General features: G+C 52.1%; 1 protein-coding gene across 4 annotated transcripts in view; it reads left to right on the forward strand.

Moving 5' to 3' along the window:
* Positions 1 to 220: 220 nt before the first annotated feature.
* Positions 221 to 20,348, forward strand: part of TOGARAM2 (TOG array regulator of axonemal microtubules 2) — a 78,338-nt gene continuing 58,210 nt past the window's right edge. For 2 of the 4 annotated variants that reach the window (XM_011737880.2, XM_011737883.2), the window contains exons 1-2: positions 15,406 to 15,463; positions 19,372 to 19,509. In XM_011737880.2, the coding sequence (XP_011736182.2) occupies positions 19,482 to 19,509 (28 nt within the window). In that variant the 5' untranslated portion in view covers positions 15,406 to 15,463; positions 19,372 to 19,481. Of the gene's footprint in view, positions 386 to 6,179; positions 6,430 to 15,405; positions 15,464 to 19,371; positions 19,510 to 20,348 lie in introns of those variants that run through there. The other 2 variants (XM_011737881.2, XM_011737879.2) reach the window with 2 other exon arrangements.

The raw sequence follows: 20,348 nt of genomic DNA on the forward strand, positions 1-20,348 counted from the left end.
TGGCTGACCTGAGCTTGCTGTCAAACTCTGTCCCCATGCATGTCTCTGTCTGACTGTGGCTCTGAGAGAGTGCACTCTTTTCTATTCATTTGGCTACTGACAGACACCTACAATTGATTTATATCCATGGTAACTGTCACCCAGGGGAACTGTGAGAAACAAGAATCTTTTCTTCCATTCACATCAAACAGAGGTCTCTGGGCACTGACTCTCACCCCGGCCGGCCCTGGCTCATCTCCCTGAGGAGGAAGTGTGTGTCCTCGCCCTCTCGCCTCTCCTTCCCAGGGAGCCCTGGCTCACAGCTGGAGCCAGCAGGTCTGGAGGCTGCAGACCCCGAACTGGGACTTGTTGCTTTTGAGAGCTCCCCTGAAGCCTGGCTCCTCAGGTACAGGGTGGGAATCTCTGGAAAGTATTTGTCAATCACATTCCAGAGGGGGGTTGAAATTGCTCACAAAGGCTTGTGTTTGATGGGAGTTTAGTTTCTTTTCTTTTTTTATGAGTCAGAGTCTTGCTCTGTTGCCCAGGCTGGAGTGCGGTGGTATGATCATAGCTGATCAATGCTGAATTATTTATATTGTATTTTTCTGTCTTAAATTTTTTCTTTCTTCCCTCTACTCCTGTGACAAATTATGTATTTTTTAGTTCTAAAACTTCTGGTTGTTTTTCTTTGGGTCTTGTGTTTCTCTGCTGAGACTTTTTTTTTTTTTTTTTTACGTGTTTTAAGCATGTTCATAATTGCAAATTGAAGCATTTTTATGATGACTGTTTAAAAATCCTTGTTAGGGGATCCTCAAATCTGTGTCATCTTGGTGTCGCATCACTGATTGCCTCTTCTCATTCAAGTTATTTTACCTGTTCTTGGTGTGATGAGTGGTTTTCAGTTGTCTTCTAGACATTTTGGGTATTGTGTTATGAGATTCTAGATCCTCTTCTGTCTTCTTTTTTTGCGGGGCATTTATCCTGTTTAGGTCTAGCACACAGATCTAGGTGGGATTGGATGTTCAGTTCACCACTGGGCCTTGCTGATACCATCTCAGCAAAAGCGGGACATCGCCTCACAGCCCTCCACCTTTCCTCACTGCTAATGATGGGATAGAATTTCAGCTCCCTGCTGGGCCCTGCTGGTGGAGGCTTTTTAAAAAAAATGATAAGATACATACAGGAATATGTACATATTATAAGTATGTGAAACATATGCTTAATTTTTACAAACTGGAAGTTTAGGAGCATTTTACACATTTTCCTATTTCTTTGCATGTTCTTATAAGAACATATCAAACTCTTTTTTGCCATTAGCTTCCAGAGTTATTTACTCATCTGTTAACTCCTCCTCTCCCCTTGCCCTCCATCTCTCGAGCTTTCCTGTGGCTGTGGGGCAGGGAGCTGCTCTTTTCTGACATGTCCTTTTGTGGAATGGGGAGAAAGGAGGGAGAGGCCCACCCCATGTGAGGTGAGGGGTTGGCTTCTGTTGGGAGAAGCCCTGAAGGGCAGCTGGGGCCAGAAGCAGCATAACCAGAAGGACTTAGTCCCCATTCTGTCATTACCACTGAGTTCCCGTGTGACTCCATCATCTGTGACAAGAGGGGCTTGGCCTGGTCCTCTCTCGGATCCTGTGCTTAGGTTGCATCTATTATTCTAGAGTTTCCCAGGAACTTCCCAGGGAACCTGTCAGCCCAGTGGCAGGTGCTGGTTGGGAGGGGCCTGTTCTGTGTCCTTGGCAGTGTCTGAGCGCCCCTACCCAGCCTGTGGTACCGACAGAGCCTTCCAGGCTCTCCGGGCTGGGGCTGGCCTTGCAGGGGTGGGGCAGTGGTATTTTGGGAGATAAGCCCGCGCAGTGTCAGTCTGGAGGCAGTGCTAGCTTGCCTGCACCGTCCGCTTTTCTACCTGGGGGCGCGTGGCCTGTGAAGGGAGGGGGCTTCCAGCCCTTCTCCTCAGCCTGGGCCGGGGCCCAGGACACAGGGCATCAGGGCTCTAAGGGACAGGGAGGTCACCCAGTGTCTGATCACAAATGACAGTTTGGAAGCCCAAGGAGGGCAGGGGCTTGTTGGAGGGCACACAGTAATGGTGACAAAGTCAGGACTGGAACCAACTCTCTGTCCCCTTGCCTGGAACACTTGGCCATGCCATATGCTAACCATCCTTAGCCTAGGGGCGCATTATCCTGAGGGATGGGTACCTGAGGCAGAGATGGGGGAGGCGCCTGAGCGTTCCACCTCGTAGGGTCCCTACCAGGGGCCCTCACCCCACATGCTCCCTGGGATCTGACCTCCAGCTGGGCCTGGGATGGTCCTGGTTTATAAGGGGGCAACGCCAGCCCAGGGGGTCAGAACTCCCCCTACCTGTTCCCTGCCATACAATGTGTGGGGCTCGGACTCTGGTCTGCAGCTTGGATCTCAGGTCTGGTCCTGGAAAAAGTGGCGAATGTTGCAGGGGAAGGGGGTTCTTATGCTGCCAGCCATCTCCTCTCCCCATGTGCAGTCAGGTTAGTGTCGCTCTCTCAACACCCATGTCGAATGTCTATTGTGGGCCTGGCTGGCGCTGGTTCTAGAGATATAAGGCATGAGTCCTACCCCCAAGGAGCTCACAGTCCAGGTCTGTGTGGCTGGCTGCTGGGCCAGGACAGGGGCGGGCAGTTACAGTCAGTGGATTAGTGGTGCTGTGATGGGGAAGTGCTGGCCCTGGAAAGGCGGAGGAGAGGCACCTCTTTTCTAGAGAGTCAGCAAGGGCTCCCCTTGGGAGCAAGGGGTGGGAATTGGTCAAGGGAGATAGGGACAAGGTTTTTTTTTTGGTTGTTTGTGTTTTGAGATGGAGTCTCATTCTGTCATCCAGGCTGGAGTGCAGCGGCACAATCTCGACTCACTGCAACTTCTGCCTCCTGAGATCAAGCAATTCTCCTGTCTCAGCCTCCTGAGTAGCTGAGATTACAGACATGCACCACCATGCCCAGCTAATTTTTGTATTTTTGGTAGAGACAGGGTTTTACCATGTTGGCCAGGCTGATCTCGAACTCCTGACCTCAGGTAATCTGCCTGCCTTGGCCTCCCAAAGTGCTGGGATTACAGGCGTGAGCCACTGCGCCCGGCCGGAGATAGGTGTAAGTAAAGGGTAGGAAGGGATATGGGAAAGGCTTTTGGGGTGGAGGGAATAGCATGAACAAAGGCCAGGAGAGGAGAGGAGCATGACAGCTACATCCCAGAACAGGGGGAGGAGAAGAACCCTCAGTGAAGTCCCTGTTAATAGCCCAGCTACGTGTTCAGGAGACTATTTGGATATAGGAAGTCCAGGTCATTTGCAATGGGAAGTGTGTTCAGGGCATCTAGTCCTTCTTGTTGCTAGATACAGAAACAGCTTTGTTCACTTTACAAATCAACAAGGGCCAAGAGGACGCTTAGTGACATTTTTTACTGAGGGAACAGGATCAGAATTTAGTAATCTTCCACTGACCAAATCCATTAGCATGGAAAGTTACAGAATGTTGGTTTCTGAAATCTTGAGTGACTTTCTGGGGTAGATGGGGGCTATCCCCTGTGGATATGGAGGGGGCTACTTATTTGGTGCTTTCAAGAGCCCTCCTCCCAACTTGTGATTCTGTATCGTGAGTCAGTTTAATTCATTCACATCAAGTATTTGTTCATCGGTTCTGGGGGGCGGGGGCAGGCCAGTGTGAACACACCCAGGAGAGTCGGGGCGATGACTGGGAACACTGGGCACTGGAGGAGACAGGTAACACCTGGCTTCCTTCCGTAGCTGTTGACCCTCTTCCAAGGGTCTGGCCACCCTTCCGCCAGGGGTCGATACAGGCTATGTGAGGCTCGGGGCTTAAACAATTTGGGGGCTTCTTTAAGAAAGAAAACAAAATTAAGTATGAAAATGTTTTTTTAGAATGAGAAAAGAAGTACAACAAATGACTGGGGCCTGGATTCATGTCCCTTTCTTTCTGAGATCTCTTCAGGGGAGTTCCAGAGAGCTTCTAGGTGGCAGCCTGGCTCCCCTCTCCACCTAGAGTGCCTCCATCCTTCCGGGCAACTCCTGGCTCCCCCAGAGGCCCGGGGCTCAGGTTGTGTTTGTCTCAGCAGTTTCCACCCATGCTCCTCCCCTGGCCTGCTCCTTACCTCGGGGATTTCATGTGGATTTCATACCTCACTGCCCCTGGGATTTGCTCTCTGTCCATAGTCACAGTGAGGGTGAGTGCGGCTCTGTGCCTGGCGGGCACACTGAGGGTCACTGGAGCCACCCCAGGGAGGGAGGATCTGCAGTCTCCCTGCTGGGCGTGTGAAAGAACCAAGACTCAGAGTTTGTTTCTTGCCTAAGATATCATTGCTGGGATCAGAATCCAGTCTGGAATCCAGGGGCTTCAGAGCCCTGGTTCTTAAGGGCTGTGCTATCAATCCCCGCTTATTGCAGGTAACACAGGAATGAACAGGAGGTTACCTGCTGGGGCCTTTCTCCATCACTCAGCTCCTGAGGGCAGGCAGTGCTGCCTCCTGCGTCTCTAGCACTTGGCACAGAGCATGGCCAGCTCACCTCAGGAACACATAATGCTCGACCATCCAGTGGAGGCAGAGTGTGGAGAGTCCGGGAGCCGAAGGAGGATGCAGTGGGGCCTGATTGGAGGGGCTTGGCGGCCACGGTGCTGAGTCTGGCCCTTACTCCAAGGACAGTAGGGGCCACGAGGGGTGTCCAGCAGGGCACAGCCATCGGATAATGTGTTCTAGAAGCTATGACTCAAGCAGCGACGTGCGGATGGGCTTTAGGGGAGCTGCACACACACCGTCTCCCTGGCAGAGCTGAGGGATACCAAAACCTGCCTTGTCACATCCCCGCCCTGGGTTCCCATGGTTGACTCGCTCTCACTCACAAGCTGTGTGGCTTGGGGCAAGGGCTTACCTTGCCAGGCCTCTCTTTCCCCACCTGGGCATCTTCATATCTGTCTCCCAGGGGGAATCCGCACAGCCACTGTTCCTGGTTTGGAGGAAGTGCCTCCTTTCTGGGCCTCTGCTAGAGGGAGTTCAGGAGTTCGGTTCGCCTTGTCAGCTGTGACCTCTGGCTTGGGGCCAGCACTGCCCCAGGGGGACCTTGTTCTCAGTCATAATTGGCTGCCCCTCCTTGCTCCCTCCTGGATCTTGGTAAATGACAGCAGCTACTCCCAAGACCTGCCCTCCCTGGCCATCTCAGGGAAGAGGAGAGAGTCCCAGGAAGGCACTCCCCGTGTACAAGCATTTCAGCGGCCCAGGCCTCGTGGAGGTGTAGTTGGCCTCCCACCAGCCCTCCCTGCATGTTCCACATACCTGCCGATTCCTTTGTACAGTATATGGGGAGGAGCTGCCTGGGAAAATTCATAGAGTCTTTGGGCGAGTGGCTGTTTGCAAGCCTGCATACAAATTGAGTCCTTGGCTCCCACTCTGTGCCCCCTGGATGGCAAGGCTAGAAGTGGGTAGCATGAGGAGTGGGACTGGCTGTCATTCCAGGGAGAGGATGCCAGCTTGAGATTTCCGCCCAAGAGCCTGGGCTCAGTGAGAAAGCACACATGGGCTGCTAGGATTCACATTTTCCAAAAGTTAAGATGGAGAAATCTGGTTGGGAAGAAGGCCACAGGCTTCCTGCTCTGCAAGGATTTCTGGGGAAGTGATGGAGAGCCTACCAAGTGCTAGACAAAATTACAAGCTGTTACACGCACCTTTGAAATCCTTACAGTAACCCTCTCAAGTCAGTACTATTGTTGTACCCATTTTATAGATGAGGAAACTGAAGTCAAGAAAGGTAAAGTTCTGACCAGAAGGCACACAGCTGGAAGTAGCAGGATCATGATTCAAACCTAGCTCTGCCTGCTCACTCTGGCCTGGATGCTCACTTTGCCTTTCTGCCTCTAGAAGAGCTAGTAAGCAGAAGCAGATTGAGCCCAGAGACCATGTAAACAAAACCAGGGGTTCTACCGCCAACAACATCCCTGCGCCAAGCCAGCTATGCACTTCCTGGCTACAGTCACCAGGCAGAGGGGACCCAGTGCTCTCTCTTTCTGTGGTGTCCATGACCCCAGAGGACAGGCCGGCCACTTGGGAGTGCCTGTGCTCCAGTGAGCCACAGAGGCAATGAGACCAAGGGGAAAAGTCTCTTGGCTCGGTCTCTGCCCCACGCAGGGAGCTATGGGCTCCTTCAATGAGTGGTTGCTATGCAGCCTTGTTTATTCAAGGAGAGCTTTGCTGAGAGCTGGAGCACGCCAGCAGCGGGGCTCGTGGCCACCCAGCACCTGCTCAGACAGGAGGCTGCAGCCCAGGACTGCGTGGCTGGTAGGGGCCAGGCTGGGCCAGGCCTGGGGCTTGCCTCCCTTGCCCATCCTTGCCTCCCTGGGCCCATAAGCATCAACATCTCTGTAGAGACCAAGGACCCTGGATTCCTCCAGTGACAGGGGTTTGGCCTCTGGACAGAGAGGTGAGAGGTGATAAGTCCACCAAGCCATCTGTTGTGGGGAGGTGAATGGGAGGCCGGGTCAGGACCCCTGAAGTCCTTGGAGGGAGGGAGAAGGACCCAAACTGGAGCAGGCACAAAGGCACAATGAAGGAAAAAGCATCCTGCCATGACATGGAGGCTGTGTGACCGTGGGGATGTCCCTGACCCTCTCTGGGCCTTTATGTGGCAGCTCTAGGGGAGGAGGTTGGACTCACTGCTCTCTGAGCACTGGGAGCCAAGGAAGGAGGGGCTGGCCTGGGCTGGCCCCTTCCCTGAGTCATGGCCTCTGTCGGCAGTGCTCTCTGCCTCAGGGTGAACCCTTCACAGGGCAGCGGCTCCCTGGGGTGCTGTGGGTGATGGTGCCAGGAGGGCTGTGGGCATGCTGTGGGGACGGCACCTGTGCTTAGGGTGCTAGGGCACCCCGTGAGAGCATAGGCCTTGGAGGGGCTCTGCTCTGGGTTTGAATTCTAACCCCACCTCTTTCTGGCTGTGTGGACTTGAGCTCTTTGCCTGTCTGGGCCTCAGGTCTCTCATCTGTGAAGAGGGGTTTTAAAAAAACCTCTCTTGGTGCCGCGTGTGAGCATGGAGACAGTCAGGAGGGCAGCTGGTGCGTTAGCCCATGTGCAGAACGGAAGTTACTGTTGTTGACGCTGTTGTCACGGTGGAGACTAGCGTGTTCCTTTCTGGAGCGCATTTCAGTCTCCTGAAACTAAGTTTTTGCCAGTCACTTCTCCAGGACAAGGGCTGGTGCTGGCGGGGGACCTCAGAGGGCTGCCGTTTCCTCAGGAGCGCTGGGAGGGGAGGGACTGGGGCCCGTGCTGTTGGAGCATCACGGAGGCAGGCCACCGGGCATTGGTGCCTGGCTCCAGGAAGTGGTGTGAGGGTCCCATAATCATTTCTATCCCAAACCGGGTAGTCCCTCACCCTTCTCACCAATGCCCTGCAGGAGACGGCCCTGCAGCCTTCTAGCCACAGGCTGGCTGGCTCCCAGGACTGGCTCAGTTTCAGCCCATGGATCCCAAGACTAGTAGATTTGAAGAAAGGGGAAGGTAGTTGGGGGCAAGGGATGGGGAGATGTCCACCTGAGCTCTGGAGACACCTGCCTCTGAGGGCAGCGCATCCTCCCGTTGACACCACGGCCACCTCAGAGGCACCAGACTCTACGCACCAGCACAGAGGCTGGAAGTTTATTATTGCAGACAGAAGAATGCATAACATGCGTGCACAGTGTGAGGGATAGTTATAAAGTGAATGTCCATGTGGCCACCACCCAGGCCAAGAAACAGACAAACTGGCCGCCTCCCAGAACCCACCCCCATGGGCCCTGTCCTTATCACAGCCGCCTCCCTTCCCCTTAGGGTTAATCACGCTACTAATTTTTCCTTGCTTTTCTATCAAGTTTTTCATCTATGTCTGCATTTTTAATTTAATTTAATTTCGCTTCATTTTTTGAGACAAGGTTTCACTCTGTCCCCCAGGTGGGAGCGCAGTGGCACGGTCTCAGCTCACTGCAACCTCTGCCTCCTAGACTCAAGTGTTCCTCCCACCTCAGCTTCCCAAGTAGCTGGGTGTACAGGTGCACGCCACCATGCCCGGCTAATCTTTGTGTGTGTGTGTGTGTGTGTGTGTGTGTGTATATATATATATATTTTTTTTTTTTTTTTGTAGAGATGGGGTTTTTCCATGTTGCTCAGCCTGGTCTCGAATTCCTGGCTCAGATGATCCGCCTGCGTTGGCCTCCCAAAGTGCTGGGATTACAGGTGTGAGCCACCACGCCTGGCCTATGTTTGCATTTCTAAACACTCGATGTAGTTTTGTCTTCCTTTGAACTTTGTAGAAGTAGGGTCATACCCTGTGTGGTCTTTCAGGTCTGGCTCCTTTCACGAAACATTACGCTGTGGCATCATCCATGGTGTTCAGTGGGGCAGTCGTTTGTTTCATCACCCTGTAATATTCTATGTTGTGAGTGCACCATGATTAATTCCTTCATTTTCCTGTTGAACATTTAGATTTTTTTCTAGATTTTGGCCATTATCCATGGAGCTGCCCTGGACACTCTTGAGCTCCTTTCCTGGATCACCTGTGCAAGATTTTCTCAAGGGTGGGTTCCTAGGAGTGGAATTGCTGAACATTAGGTTTGTGCATTTTTAGCTCTATCAGGTAAAGCCAGACCACTTTCCCAGGGGGTTGTGCCCATTTGTACCTCACCTGCCAGCTGTCGTGAGTGCTCCCGTTGCTCTGTGCTCTCACTAGCATTTGGCAGTGCCACCCATGTCAATTTTTGCCCATCTTTGTGGGATGGTGGTAGCATCTCATTTGCATTTTCTTGATTACCAGGGGGTTGGGCATCTGCCTCCAGCCCTTCTTCCTCCCCACTTTCTTCTCCTGTTGGGTGCCTTCCTTCCTCTGCTCTCTGTGATCTCAGCCCCTCATGGTGCTCAGGCTTTTGAGCCCCATTTTTCTCTCTGCCCTCCCCACCCCTCCATCCCTCTCCTCCATTCCTCTTCTTGGAGGACCAATCACTCTTCCACGTACTTCTCAGTGTTTGAATTACAGAGCCACAGTTTCCCATTTTGTATTTTAAAACCTCTGGTTCTTGGCCCAGCTCACATCCCTTCCTGGGTCTTGGATTTCTCTTCAATAAAACAAAGACAGAAAAAAAAATGTCCCTCCACAGAAGCCATTTACATTTCCCAGGCAAAACCTGGTGTATCTCCTGGAGAGGCACATGCAAACCTCTGGCTCCTATTCAAGAAAGTCGACTTTCTCATGGGCCACTGGGAAGGGACAGGGCCTGGGTCTGAAGTCTTCTGAGCTTCTGGCAGGGAGGCCTTTGCCAAGAGCCCTTTCCTGGGATGTGACAGACATTCAGATGCCAGAGTCATGTCAATACATCTTTGCTGAGATTTTAGACAAGTTGCTTTCTTTCTTCCTAGTCCCTTCTGATCCTCCGAGTACAGGTGTTTGTTCACAGTCTATAGTTTGAAGATTCAAGCTCCCGCTACTGGGCAGGAGTCCTCAACTGACCAGCCAAACCCTGCAGAAGGCATTCCCGGGACAGTGGGCCAAGCCGTTTTTCATTCGAGACTCCAGCACTGTGATCAAGTGCTGGGATAACTCTTACCTCAACGGTGGAAATCTCAGGGCCAGCAGAAGACTTCCAAGCCCTAGCCAATGGCTGTGTGATTTCAGGCAGGATGGATGCAGTGGCATCCAACCCCTCCGAAAACCTTAGTCCTTGGGAGCACACTGCATGGGCTCTGACCAGGCACTGCAGTGGCAAGGTGACCATTTTGGGGCGGCCTTGATGGGAAGCTGGAGAAGGAAGCTTTCCTCTCAGTCCTGCTGAAGGCCTTCCCAGCTGGCAGCCAGTGTGATGCCTACAGGGTTATGGGCCCTGGGATAGGCATTGGCTCCTGATGGCCTTATGTATGTGTTATAGACTGAATGCATGTGTCCCCACAAATGCAAATATTAAAGCCTAACCCTCCATGTGTTGGTATCAGGAGGTGGGGCCTTCGGGAGGTAATTAGATTCAGATGAGGTCGTGAGGGTGGTTCTCTCATGATGGGTTAGTGCCCGTAGAAGAAGAGACCAGAGAACTTGCTCTCTCTCCCTCTGCCATGTGAGGACAAAGGGAAGACAGTTACCTGCAATCCAGGAAGCAAGTCCTCACCAGGAGCAGAATCAGCCGGCACCTTAAACTTGGACTTCCCAGCCTCCAGAACTAAATTTCTGTTTTTTTGTTTTGTTTTTTGAGTTGGAGTTTTGCTCTTGTTGCCCAGCTGGAGTGCAATGGTGTGACCTCGGCTCACTGCGACCTCTGCCTCCCAAGTTCAAGTGATTCCTCTGCCTCAGCCTCCCTAGTAGCTGGGATTACAGGTACTCACCACCACACCCAGCTAATTTTGTATTTTCAGTAGAGACAGGGTTTTGCCATGTTGGTCAGGCTGGTCTCAAACTCCTGACCTCAGGGGATCTGCCTGCCTCGGCCTCCCAAAGTGCTGGGATTACAGGTGTGAGCCATTGTGCCCAGCCAAATTTTTGTTGTTTAAGTAACGTATTCTATGGCATTTTGTTATAGCAGCCTGAGCAGGCTAAGACAGTAAGTCACACAGCCTCTGTGGGCCTCAGATTAACCCCTCATTTATAAGGAAGGAGACTAGCTGACCTCCAAGGCCCCTTCCAGCTTGAAATTTAGTGACAGGAGAAAGGCACGGGAAATTCTGTTAAATCACTAGCCCAAGTTCTTATTTATCTCTAATTTATATTTGCAACAACACCACACACAAAGGTGGCGGCAGGTTCAGAAGATTTTGAATTTTGTAAATTTATGTATAAGTTACACAGCCTTTGTTACTAGGACCACAGCCCACTCATATGGTTCCCTTTGAGAATTAGAAAAAGATGTTTCTTTCTCAAGACACTTTTCTTTTTTCATCAGAAAAAGGCTGAAATGAATGTGCAAATATGTACAGTCATTGTCTAAAACAACATTGCCAGGACTTTGGAGAAGATGTAGTGTGAGGCTCGTGCCTGTAATCCCAGCATTTTGGGAGGCTGAGGTGGGTGGATCACTTGAGGTCAGGAGTTCGAGACCAGCCTGGCCAACATGGCAAAACCCCGTCTCTACTAATAATATACACACAGAAATAACTAGCTGGGCATGGTGGCACATGCCTGTAGTCCCAGCTACTTGGGAGGCTGAGGCAGGAGGATTGCTTGAACCTGGGAGGTGGAGGTTGCAGTGAGCTGAGATCATGGCACTGCCCTCCTCTGGCCGACAGAGTGAAACTGTGTCTCAAATAAAAAAAAAAAAAAGAAAAGGTTGTAGTGTGAGAGATTGAGAAATGTCTCCTTAATTAGGATGCCCTTGTGCAGTGCCCAACCTAGACAATCAAACATGGCGGCCCTGCTTGCAACCTATCTCATTGTTTTTCAAAAACAGCCTAAATAAAGCTTTCTCCCACCCTAGGCTTTCCTATATCTTTTAGACCATTAATGATCACATCAGAATTTCCTAGGGTTGGTGGGGGACGGTTTCAAATGCTGTGGCCCATCCACCCCCAACCCGAGACGCCCACACTGAGCTGCTATTACAAATGGGTGGCCACATTCATCAGCTGCGCTGGGCATAAAACAGTTGGGAAGTGCTGCTTTGGGTTTCTGACCACTTCCTCTGCCCTGTCCTGGGAGGTCATTAGATTCAGGTGTGAACTGCCTCCTGAACAGACTGTTCTGTTAAGAAAGATTCTTCCCAGCAACGTGGTACTTGACCCCTGTTGTAAGTGTCCCGCCCCAGCCTGCCCACTGCTTCCTGCTCACCCTCGACAGCTCAGGAAATGGAAGGACCTCCTGCTGCACAAGGTGGCACCTCCATGTTGCTGTCCAGCCTCAGCCAGGCCTCTGTAGCTTCTTGGCCCAAAGACTTTCAAAAGGGACATTTCCCCTCTTTCTTCCTGAACATCTGAACAAAGCAAAACAGTTACTAAACAACCAATACTATTAATAGCCACTGTGGATTGGGCCCTTGGGCCCAATCAGCCTATTAAATGTTTCTCATATTTTTTGGAATATTCTCAATAACCTTGGAGATAGATATTATTATTTCCATTTCACAGTTAAATGGAGACTCAGAGAATTTTAACCATGTGCCTGAGATCACGCAGCTAGTAAGTGATGGAATTTGACCCCGTTGACTCCTGAATGAATGCCCTGAAATACTACCACCTCCTTGAGCAGAAACCATCAGCCTCGACTCTTCCACTTAGTAGCTCTGTGGCTTCAACTTAGTTACTTAACCTCTCTGAGCCTCAATCATCTTGTCTATAAAATGAGGATGAAAATATGTACTTTCTTTCTCTATTTCCAAAGCTCAATGACATAGTCTTTGGAAGCATGAAGTATATTGCCTGGGCACAAAGCAAAATGGAACTAAGAAATGTTAATTCCTTCACTTACTTTCTTCTCAGCAAGACTGTCTGGAAGATGTGCTTTAGTTTTGAACTCATTCATTCAGTCACACTACAGTTACTGCGTTATTGCCATGAGCCTGGCACTGTTTGTCCCTTTGTCTGCATTCTGTGGAATTGCTGGCTGGCTGCACCTAATATTGCCTAAGAACAGAGTGGTTGCAGGAGTATTAACCCCACCTGATCTCATGATGGTAGAGGAGACGCCATCTGCAGCAGTGGTGGTAGCCCCAGAGCTGGTAAAGGGGTCCAGTTGTGGTGGGGGTGCTTCTCATCTGTGAACGGCCTTCCTGCTGGCCCCCACACACCCATCACAGCTGGAGTCAGGGGCCTGAGTGGCGGAGGGCCTTGGATACCCCCACAGGCGGTCTGGTGGGTGTGGATATCAATCTTCCCATTGTGGGTGAAGTGGCTCTTGGGACTGCCAGCTCTAGGAGTGGCCGAGTTGAGGGTCAGTGTGGAAACCAGCCCTGCCCCAAGCTAATAAAGATGGACACGCAGGTGGAGCCATCCAGGCCTCCTCGCAGCTTGTCTGCAGCTCCAGAGAGGGAGGTCTGGGCTCCACTGTAGGCTTGGAAGTCCCGATAATCAGATGGCAATTGAAATCACAAGGGTAGGTGCTGCCTGTAAGAAGCCCTCCTAATAAAGATGGAGGCATCTGGGAGAGGAAAGGAAAGGAATGGTTTGATTCTTCTAAAGTCAGAATATGCCCCCGTGACTATTCAGAACTTCACACTCCCGAGTCCAGCTCTCACATGCAGCAGACTCACCTCCCTCTTCACCGCCAATATCAAGGCTGTTCTACGTGCCCTTTCTCTCTTCCTGACCTCTCCCTCTGTAGGACCCTTGGCTCTTCCTCCACGGTCTGAGGACTGGCACTCCCGTCTGGCCCAGCCTGTGCCCTTCTCCCTCCGCTGTTAACACTGGGCTCCCGCTCCATCAGCTCCCCTCCCTCCCCTGGGTCTTCAGCCTTTTCCTTCTGGCTCTTTCTCCTCCTCCTGTGAACTTGCTCTAGAATCTCCCTGAAAAATACAGATAACAAACAAACAAGCAAACAACACAACTTCATCCACCCTTCCTTCCCCTCCAGCTACTCTCCAATCTCCTGCCTTTCTCATCCAAATTCCCCAGCATTGTTTGGACTCACTGTCTCTATTTAACCTTCCACTCATACCTCAGACCTCAGGATTTTCTGCGACCCCCATGCCTCCACAGGCACAGACATTGCTCACACTAAGCTTCCGATGATTCCATGATGGTCACATCCAGTTGGATGAGCTGACACCTCTAATCACTCTCTGCTCATCTGGCTCTGCTGGCGCCAACCGCCCTGGCCTCCCTGGCTGTCCTTGCTCAGACTCCCTTGGGGCCTCCCCTTCTCTACCCATCTCTGCTCAATGCTGCTGTTTTCCTGAGACATTCCTTAGCTCTGGGCACTCTCTTGAGGCCAGGTTTTGTTTTTGTTTTTGTTTTTCTTTGAGATGGAGTCTTGCTCTGTTGTCTAGGCTGGAGTGCAGTGGTGTGATCTCAGCTCACTGCAGCCTCCACCTCCCAGGTTCAAGTGATTCTCCTGCCTCAGCCTCCTGAGTAGGTAGGATTATAGACGTGTGCTACCACAAAGCTAATTTTTGTATTTTTTGGTACAGATGGGGTTTTTGCCATATTGGCCAGGCTGGTCTCTAACTCCTGACCCCAAGTGATCCGCCCACCTCAGCCTCTCACAGGCATGAGCTGCTGTAACGGGCCCGCTTTTCATATTTTATTGAATGCAATATTGAAGTGAGATAAGCGTTATGTCCTTTTTTTTGTTTTTTTTTTTGGAGACAGGATCTCTGTCGCCCAGACTGGAGTGCAGTGGCACAATCTCGGCTCACTGCAGCCTCGACCTCCTGCCTCAGCTCCCCCAAGGTAACTGAGACTACAAGGACAAGCCACCACGCCTGGCTAATTTTTGCATTTTTGTAGAGACGAGATTTTACTGTGTTGCCCAAGCTGGTCTCGAACTCAAGCGATCCGCCAGCCTTGGCCTCCCAAAGTGCCAGGATTACAGCATTATTTCCACTTTGCAGTTAAAAGAGCTGGGCTCAGAGAAGTTTAACAATGTGCCTTCGGTCACACAGCTTGCAGGCGCTGGATTTTAGTCTTATTCCCCTTCGTATCTTAGTAGCTATGGCATGTTTGAATGAGTGAGTGAATTGCAGATTTTCAGTGACAGGCTGAACTCTGGAGGGCAGAGTCTCATAAGTTGGTCACCTGACAACATCCAGGGTCCTTCCTGCAGGTCTATGGCCTGGGCTGCCTCCCATGAGGGGAGCAGAGGTGGGTGGAGGGGTGAGATGTATGTGTATGGTGATTGGAGGTGTGGGTAGCTGTTTCTTATCCTCAGGGAGACAGCACGAGATATAGGAAGGCATGTTCCATCCAGTCTAAACCCTGCGTATAATCAGTATCAAATCCTGGTTAAGTTGTTTATTTTCTGTGCCTGGTCCAGAGGCTGGGCTAACATCTCTACATTTCAGTCCTGTAATTCTGTCAGAGGCTCCTTTCCTTGGGAAGTCCTTCTAAGGCCCCACTCGAGTGTTCTGCATGAACCTGCAGGTCAGATAATGCCATTCCTCTGCTTGAACAGTCTCCAGAGTTCCCCTGGGCTGCAGGGCAAGCCCTGACCCTCTCACAGAGCATTCTGGGTCTCCCCCGATGGCCCTCATCCCGCTCCCAGGCCTGGGTCCTCTTGCCAGACCCCAGACTCACAGGCACATCTGCTCCGTGCTTTCCTCAGGCCGCCTCCTCAGCCTGGAACGCCATTCCTCCTTCCTACCCATTTAGACCCCATTTCCTACCTGTTTTGATCCCACTTCCAGGCCCAGCACGGAGGCTGCTTTTCTGTGGAGCATCTCTGGTGCCCTAGTCAGACGGTGTGGAGAGTGTCCCTGAGTGCTCATCGCTGCAGCAGGGTTACTTCGTCCTGTCGGGCGTGACAGTGACCGTTCACCTTCTCTGCTCGGCATTACAGACAACATTCGCTTAGAAGTGTGGGCTCAGGGGTGAGAGCTAGAGGGGGTCAAAGGCAACCTCTCATTTGAGCATCTTATTCTATAGACACATCTGTCTCCTCTGCGTGAGAGGCATCTGTGTCACCTGGTCTGTCTTATAGGAATGGAGGGCTGGCCTGTCATAACTTTAAAGACAGTGCGGGTGTATGGACATGCGAGTGAGTGAGTGTGTGTGTGTGTGTGTGTGAAGTGGGGGGCGGGGGGGAGTTGCTTTTCCCCAGGGAAGGAGAAGGAAGATTCACACCTGACATTACTGAACAATTACTATATGCCAGCAATAGGACTATTATTTCTAACATTACTTCATTTATTCCTAACAAAACCCCTTGTTAGGACATTTTTTTCAGATGAAGAAACTGAAGCTCAGAGGAATTAAATCAGCTTCCCAAGTTTATACAAGAGGGCCCAGGGCAGGATTCCAGCCCCACTGTGTCTGAGCCACAGCCAGCGTTCTGGGAGTTCTGAGTGGGGCACTCGGGGACATACGGGCTCGTGGGGTGTGGGACGGGAGGGGGCCTAGATCTGAGGCCTCTCTTCTGACAGTATGTCAGTGGGGGCCATGTTTTTGGTTCCAGAATGAGGGTTTGTAAACTCTGCCACTCTTCCCCTCAGCCTGGCTCGCCCCCCCCTCCTTTCTCTGTCACCTTGGTGTGAGCTCTACTGTTCCCACCAGCTTTGTCTGAGGAGATGAGAACTCTGGCTGGAGACGTCTCAGAGGTCTCTGAAAGTCAGAGCGGGTGGTGTCATGACAGCAAGAGAAGCTGTGGGAGTGGCAGCCCCAGGGCTGTGGTGGGTGGGCTGGGTCTGCCCTGCCCCGTGGGAGTAGGTGGACGTGGAGCTGCGCGCTCCCTGTGGGCTGTGCGAGGCCTGGGCAGTTGGGGTTTTGTTCTTGGGGTGAACTTCTTCACTGGGCCACCCCTAGCTAGCTTTTGTTCCCTTTCCACTTGACACTTGAGTCCCCTCCGTCACCTTTCTTCATTCCTGTGGCGCCAGTCACTATGGAACCTCTGCAGCCATAGGGTTAACGGGAGGAGGGGACAACGGCCACTTACTTTGGGTCACCCCATTCCCTGGGCTGGGAAACGGAGGCTGGGAGGGGAGGAGCCAGCCAGGTGGAGCAATTCAGAGCATCAGGAAGTGAGGACAAGATCCTGGTCACCAGAATCCACTGGCTCATTTAGCCCTTTGGATCAGGGGCTGGCTGTTCTCACAGGGGAGAGTAGCGCCTTAGTGTCTAGAGCAGCGCCAGGTGCGATGGGGCCTCGGTGAACTGCACCTTGGGGGTCAGGTGCTCAGTGGAGTCTGTGCTCTGTCCACACTTGTGCTGGACTTCCTGATTCTTTTATAGTTTGGATATGGATCATTCAGTTCCCACAGGCCCCTGGGCCAGAGTGATTTCCTAGGGTGGTGCCCCTCACTGCACCCACATTAGTCGGGCCTGTTTGTCCATAGCAGCTCTGACCACCTGCCACCTCTAGGGTGGGCACCTCGGAGATCCTGCACTAGACCTTGGGGCCTGAAGGGCCGAAGGTGTAGACCCTGAGAGGGTCTCAAAGGGGCTCTGCTAGAGGGGATGCTTTGGCAAGCCGTGGAATGGCTCCAGATTTCCTTTCCGTACTGCTGGTGTCCTGGGGCCAGGGGGAACCTGGGCTGCCTTGGCCTGTTGACCTCTGACCACTGAGGAGGCTACGGTGGGAGAACCGTCTTGTTCAGAAGGCCCATGGCAGTAGGGGTGGCTGTTGAAACTTAAGCATCCTGTACCCTCAGGCAGCTCGAGTCTTCTCTTTAGCCTCCTAGAGGGTAATCACTTTGGGGAAACTGAGGCAGCAATGACCACTCTGACAGCCTAGGGTAAGAAATAGGGCCGAGGTCTTATTATAAAGTGAATCTGAACTACAGGCCAGTGATTTTTCGATCCTGTTTGAACATCAAAATCAGAAGGTAAGGCCGGGCGTGGTGGCTTATGCCTGTAATCCCAGCACTTTGGGGGTCCAAGGCAGGCAGATCACTTGAGGTCAGGAGTTTGAGACCAGCCTGGCCAACATGGTGAAACCCCATCTCTGCTAAAAATACAAAAATTAGCTGGCCATGCTGATGCACGCCTGTAATCCCAGCTACTTGGGAGGCTGAGGCAGGAGAATGGCTTGAACCTGGGAGGTGGAGGTTACAGTGAGCCAAGATCATGCCACTGCACTCCAGCCTGGGCGACAGAGGGAGATTCTGTCTCAAAAAAAAAAAAAAAAAAAAAAAAAAAAAAAAAAAAAATCAGAGGCTTTAAAAAAATCCCTGTGGCCTATTTCCTAGACTTAATTCAGCAGGGGCTAGAGATGGGGCCTGGAAATCTATAATTTTAATTAGTTTCCAGGATATTCTAATCTGCAGTTAAGGAGAACAAGGACTGTAGCTAAATATTGCTTTTCTGCATATAATTTTCATAGAAAGTGTATCCTCTGGTTAGAGACATGGGGAACAGGTGGGGCCTGCGGCTCTCACAGCCCCCAAATCCCAGGACCCCAGCTTGTTTGCTGTAATTCAGCCATGGAAGGTCTGTGCCAGCCTGCCACATTCCTGCTGGGCTTTGTCTGGAAACCAGCTGCCTGGTCAATCTCTTGAGCCTGTTCCCTAGATCAGGGGGTGAAGTCTGGGGTGTTGGTATCTGTGGAACAGAATCTTCCCTCGCCTTGCCTGGGAGAGGTGCCGTGTCTCACAGGGGTTCAGGACTGCTTTTCAGCACCGTGTGGCCACATCCTTATCCCAGTAGATATTAAACAGAGAGTTCCCCTCTCCCCGGTTGTGAGGAAAATTCTCAGACAGGGAACTCGTGTCTTGAGGTTCTAAGAAGTGAGACCAGGCTGGGGCCAAGCTGGGCTGGGTGCTGGGCTGGGTGCTGCGCTGGGCCCGGCGCTGGGCTGGACACCTGTGTTTGGGTGGAGGATTGCTAGGAGCTACTCTGCCTTCTGGGGCCCGGGTGGGGCAGCGGCTGGCTGGCTTCCAAATGGAAGGCAGGTTTCTCAGTTCCTGAGTTGGGATTTCTTGCTCAGAAAAGGGAGTTGGCACAGGTTCCTGCCCTGTCCGCAGACGCTTTGTGGACGAGAGCTCCTGTCTGGGGTAGAAATTGGGAACTGTGGGCTTCACCCCTGGTCTTACCACAGATTAGCTCTGAGGGCACCTCCATTACCTGTCAGGGGAAAACGGTCGCCATTATCTCAGCAAAGGATTCATAGAATTGTGTGAAGCTGCAGAGGGTGCAGTGAGACCCTGTCACATGGAGAGAGAATGAAGTTAGGTCAAGGGCAAGAGCTGACGGCTGACCCCAGAGGCTGAAGGGAGGGCAGGAGGGATCAAGTGTGGACAATGCAGTGGCTGAGGGGTCACAGGTGTGGCTTGTTCAGTCCGGTGAGAATGAGCACCAAGGATGTCATGGAGGTCGTAACCACACATCCCGAGAGAGACTGGAGAGCCGGTGTCCGAGAGGCCCCGCCAACACCCGTGTGATGAGTGGTCACAGAGGCCAACATCGCCATGGGCTTTCAGGGCAGCTGGTGGACTGAGGGGTATCGGAAGCAAACAGAAACTGCTGGAGAAACAGTGTCAGACACTACCTTGAAAAAAATCATCTTTCCCCGCGACCCTAAAGGTGCCCATGTCTCAGTGACAAGGGACGGCAGGTTGATGGGTTTCGTTGACACTCTTCATAACGAACTCTTCCCAAAACCACGTGGCCTCGCACTTGGGAACTGAAACATTTGTGAGTCCAATGTCAGAAAAATGGCATCCTTCAGTTTAATGGCTGATTTCTTCATGACAATAATGCTTTAGCTCCTGACGGGCTTTTTGTGAAGTAGTTTAAAAGTGTTAATTTGCTTTTACTGACTTCTCTTTTCTCTTCTTATCCTCAGGTCCCAGATGTGACAGGTCGGACCCCTCCAGACCCCCAAGGACTGTACGCACCACCCAGAAATAGCTGCTGCCTCTGGGCAACCTTGCAAGCACCTTCTCCACCCGGGACATGGGCACCCGTGATGATTTCCCCAAAGGTAACGGGCACCACAGGCCTGCGGCTGGTGTTTTCCGGGCTAGGGGACCTGCCTTGGACACTCCCAGAGGCCAGAAAAAGGGAGATGTGGGGATGAAGGCTGCTGGGAGATGCAGCCAGGTGGCCGTGCCTTTCCAGCCCTGGCCAGCAACCCACGTGCTGCTGCTCAGCTGGCTCTCTGGGTGGCTCCCTGGCCTAGGAGTGCTTGGAGCGTTCTAGAGCCTTGGCCTGAGCTTTGCCTCCACTCTCTGCAGCAGGGTGGCTGGTTCCTTGAGGGGCTAATTCTGTTCTGTGGTCAAGGGTATGTGGATGGGCAGGGGATGTGGATGGGCAGGGGATGTGGGCCGGGGCCTCAGGGAGAGTGAATGGCTCTATTTCCTTTGCCAACTGGGTGGAGTAGTGGGAGCAGTGCATGGCCAGTTAGCATCAGGAGACGGGCCTCGAGGCCTGGCTCTGCTTTTGGGAGCCGACTGGGTGAGCCTCAGTTTCCCCTGGAAAGTGAGGGGATTGGTCCTGCCCCAGATGAAATGGGTGCTAGCAAGGTGCAGAGCTGCTTCATCCTGCAGGGGCTGGAGCAGGGGCCAGATGGCCATTTGGAAGGAGGGCAGAGCAGCAGGATGGCCAGAGCTGCTGTTCAGGAGACGGCGCATGATGCACACGGCAGAGCTCCCGGTGGCTTCGACATAGGAATCAGAAAACACCTGCTTACTTCAGTGCTAAATCAGATCCCACCCGAACGTAGATTCCAGTGGGGAAGTGGGAGGTGCTGAGATCTTAGAAAGAAAAATCTACAAATCTAGAAATAGGATAAAGATGTTGTATGAACCTTTAGTGCTGTCA

This window comes from Macaca nemestrina, chromosome 13 (assembly GCF_043159975.1).
Source record: "Macaca nemestrina isolate mMacNem1 chromosome 13, mMacNem.hap1, whole genome shotgun sequence".
Lineage (NCBI taxonomy): Eukaryota > Metazoa > Chordata > Mammalia > Primates > Cercopithecidae > Macaca > Macaca nemestrina.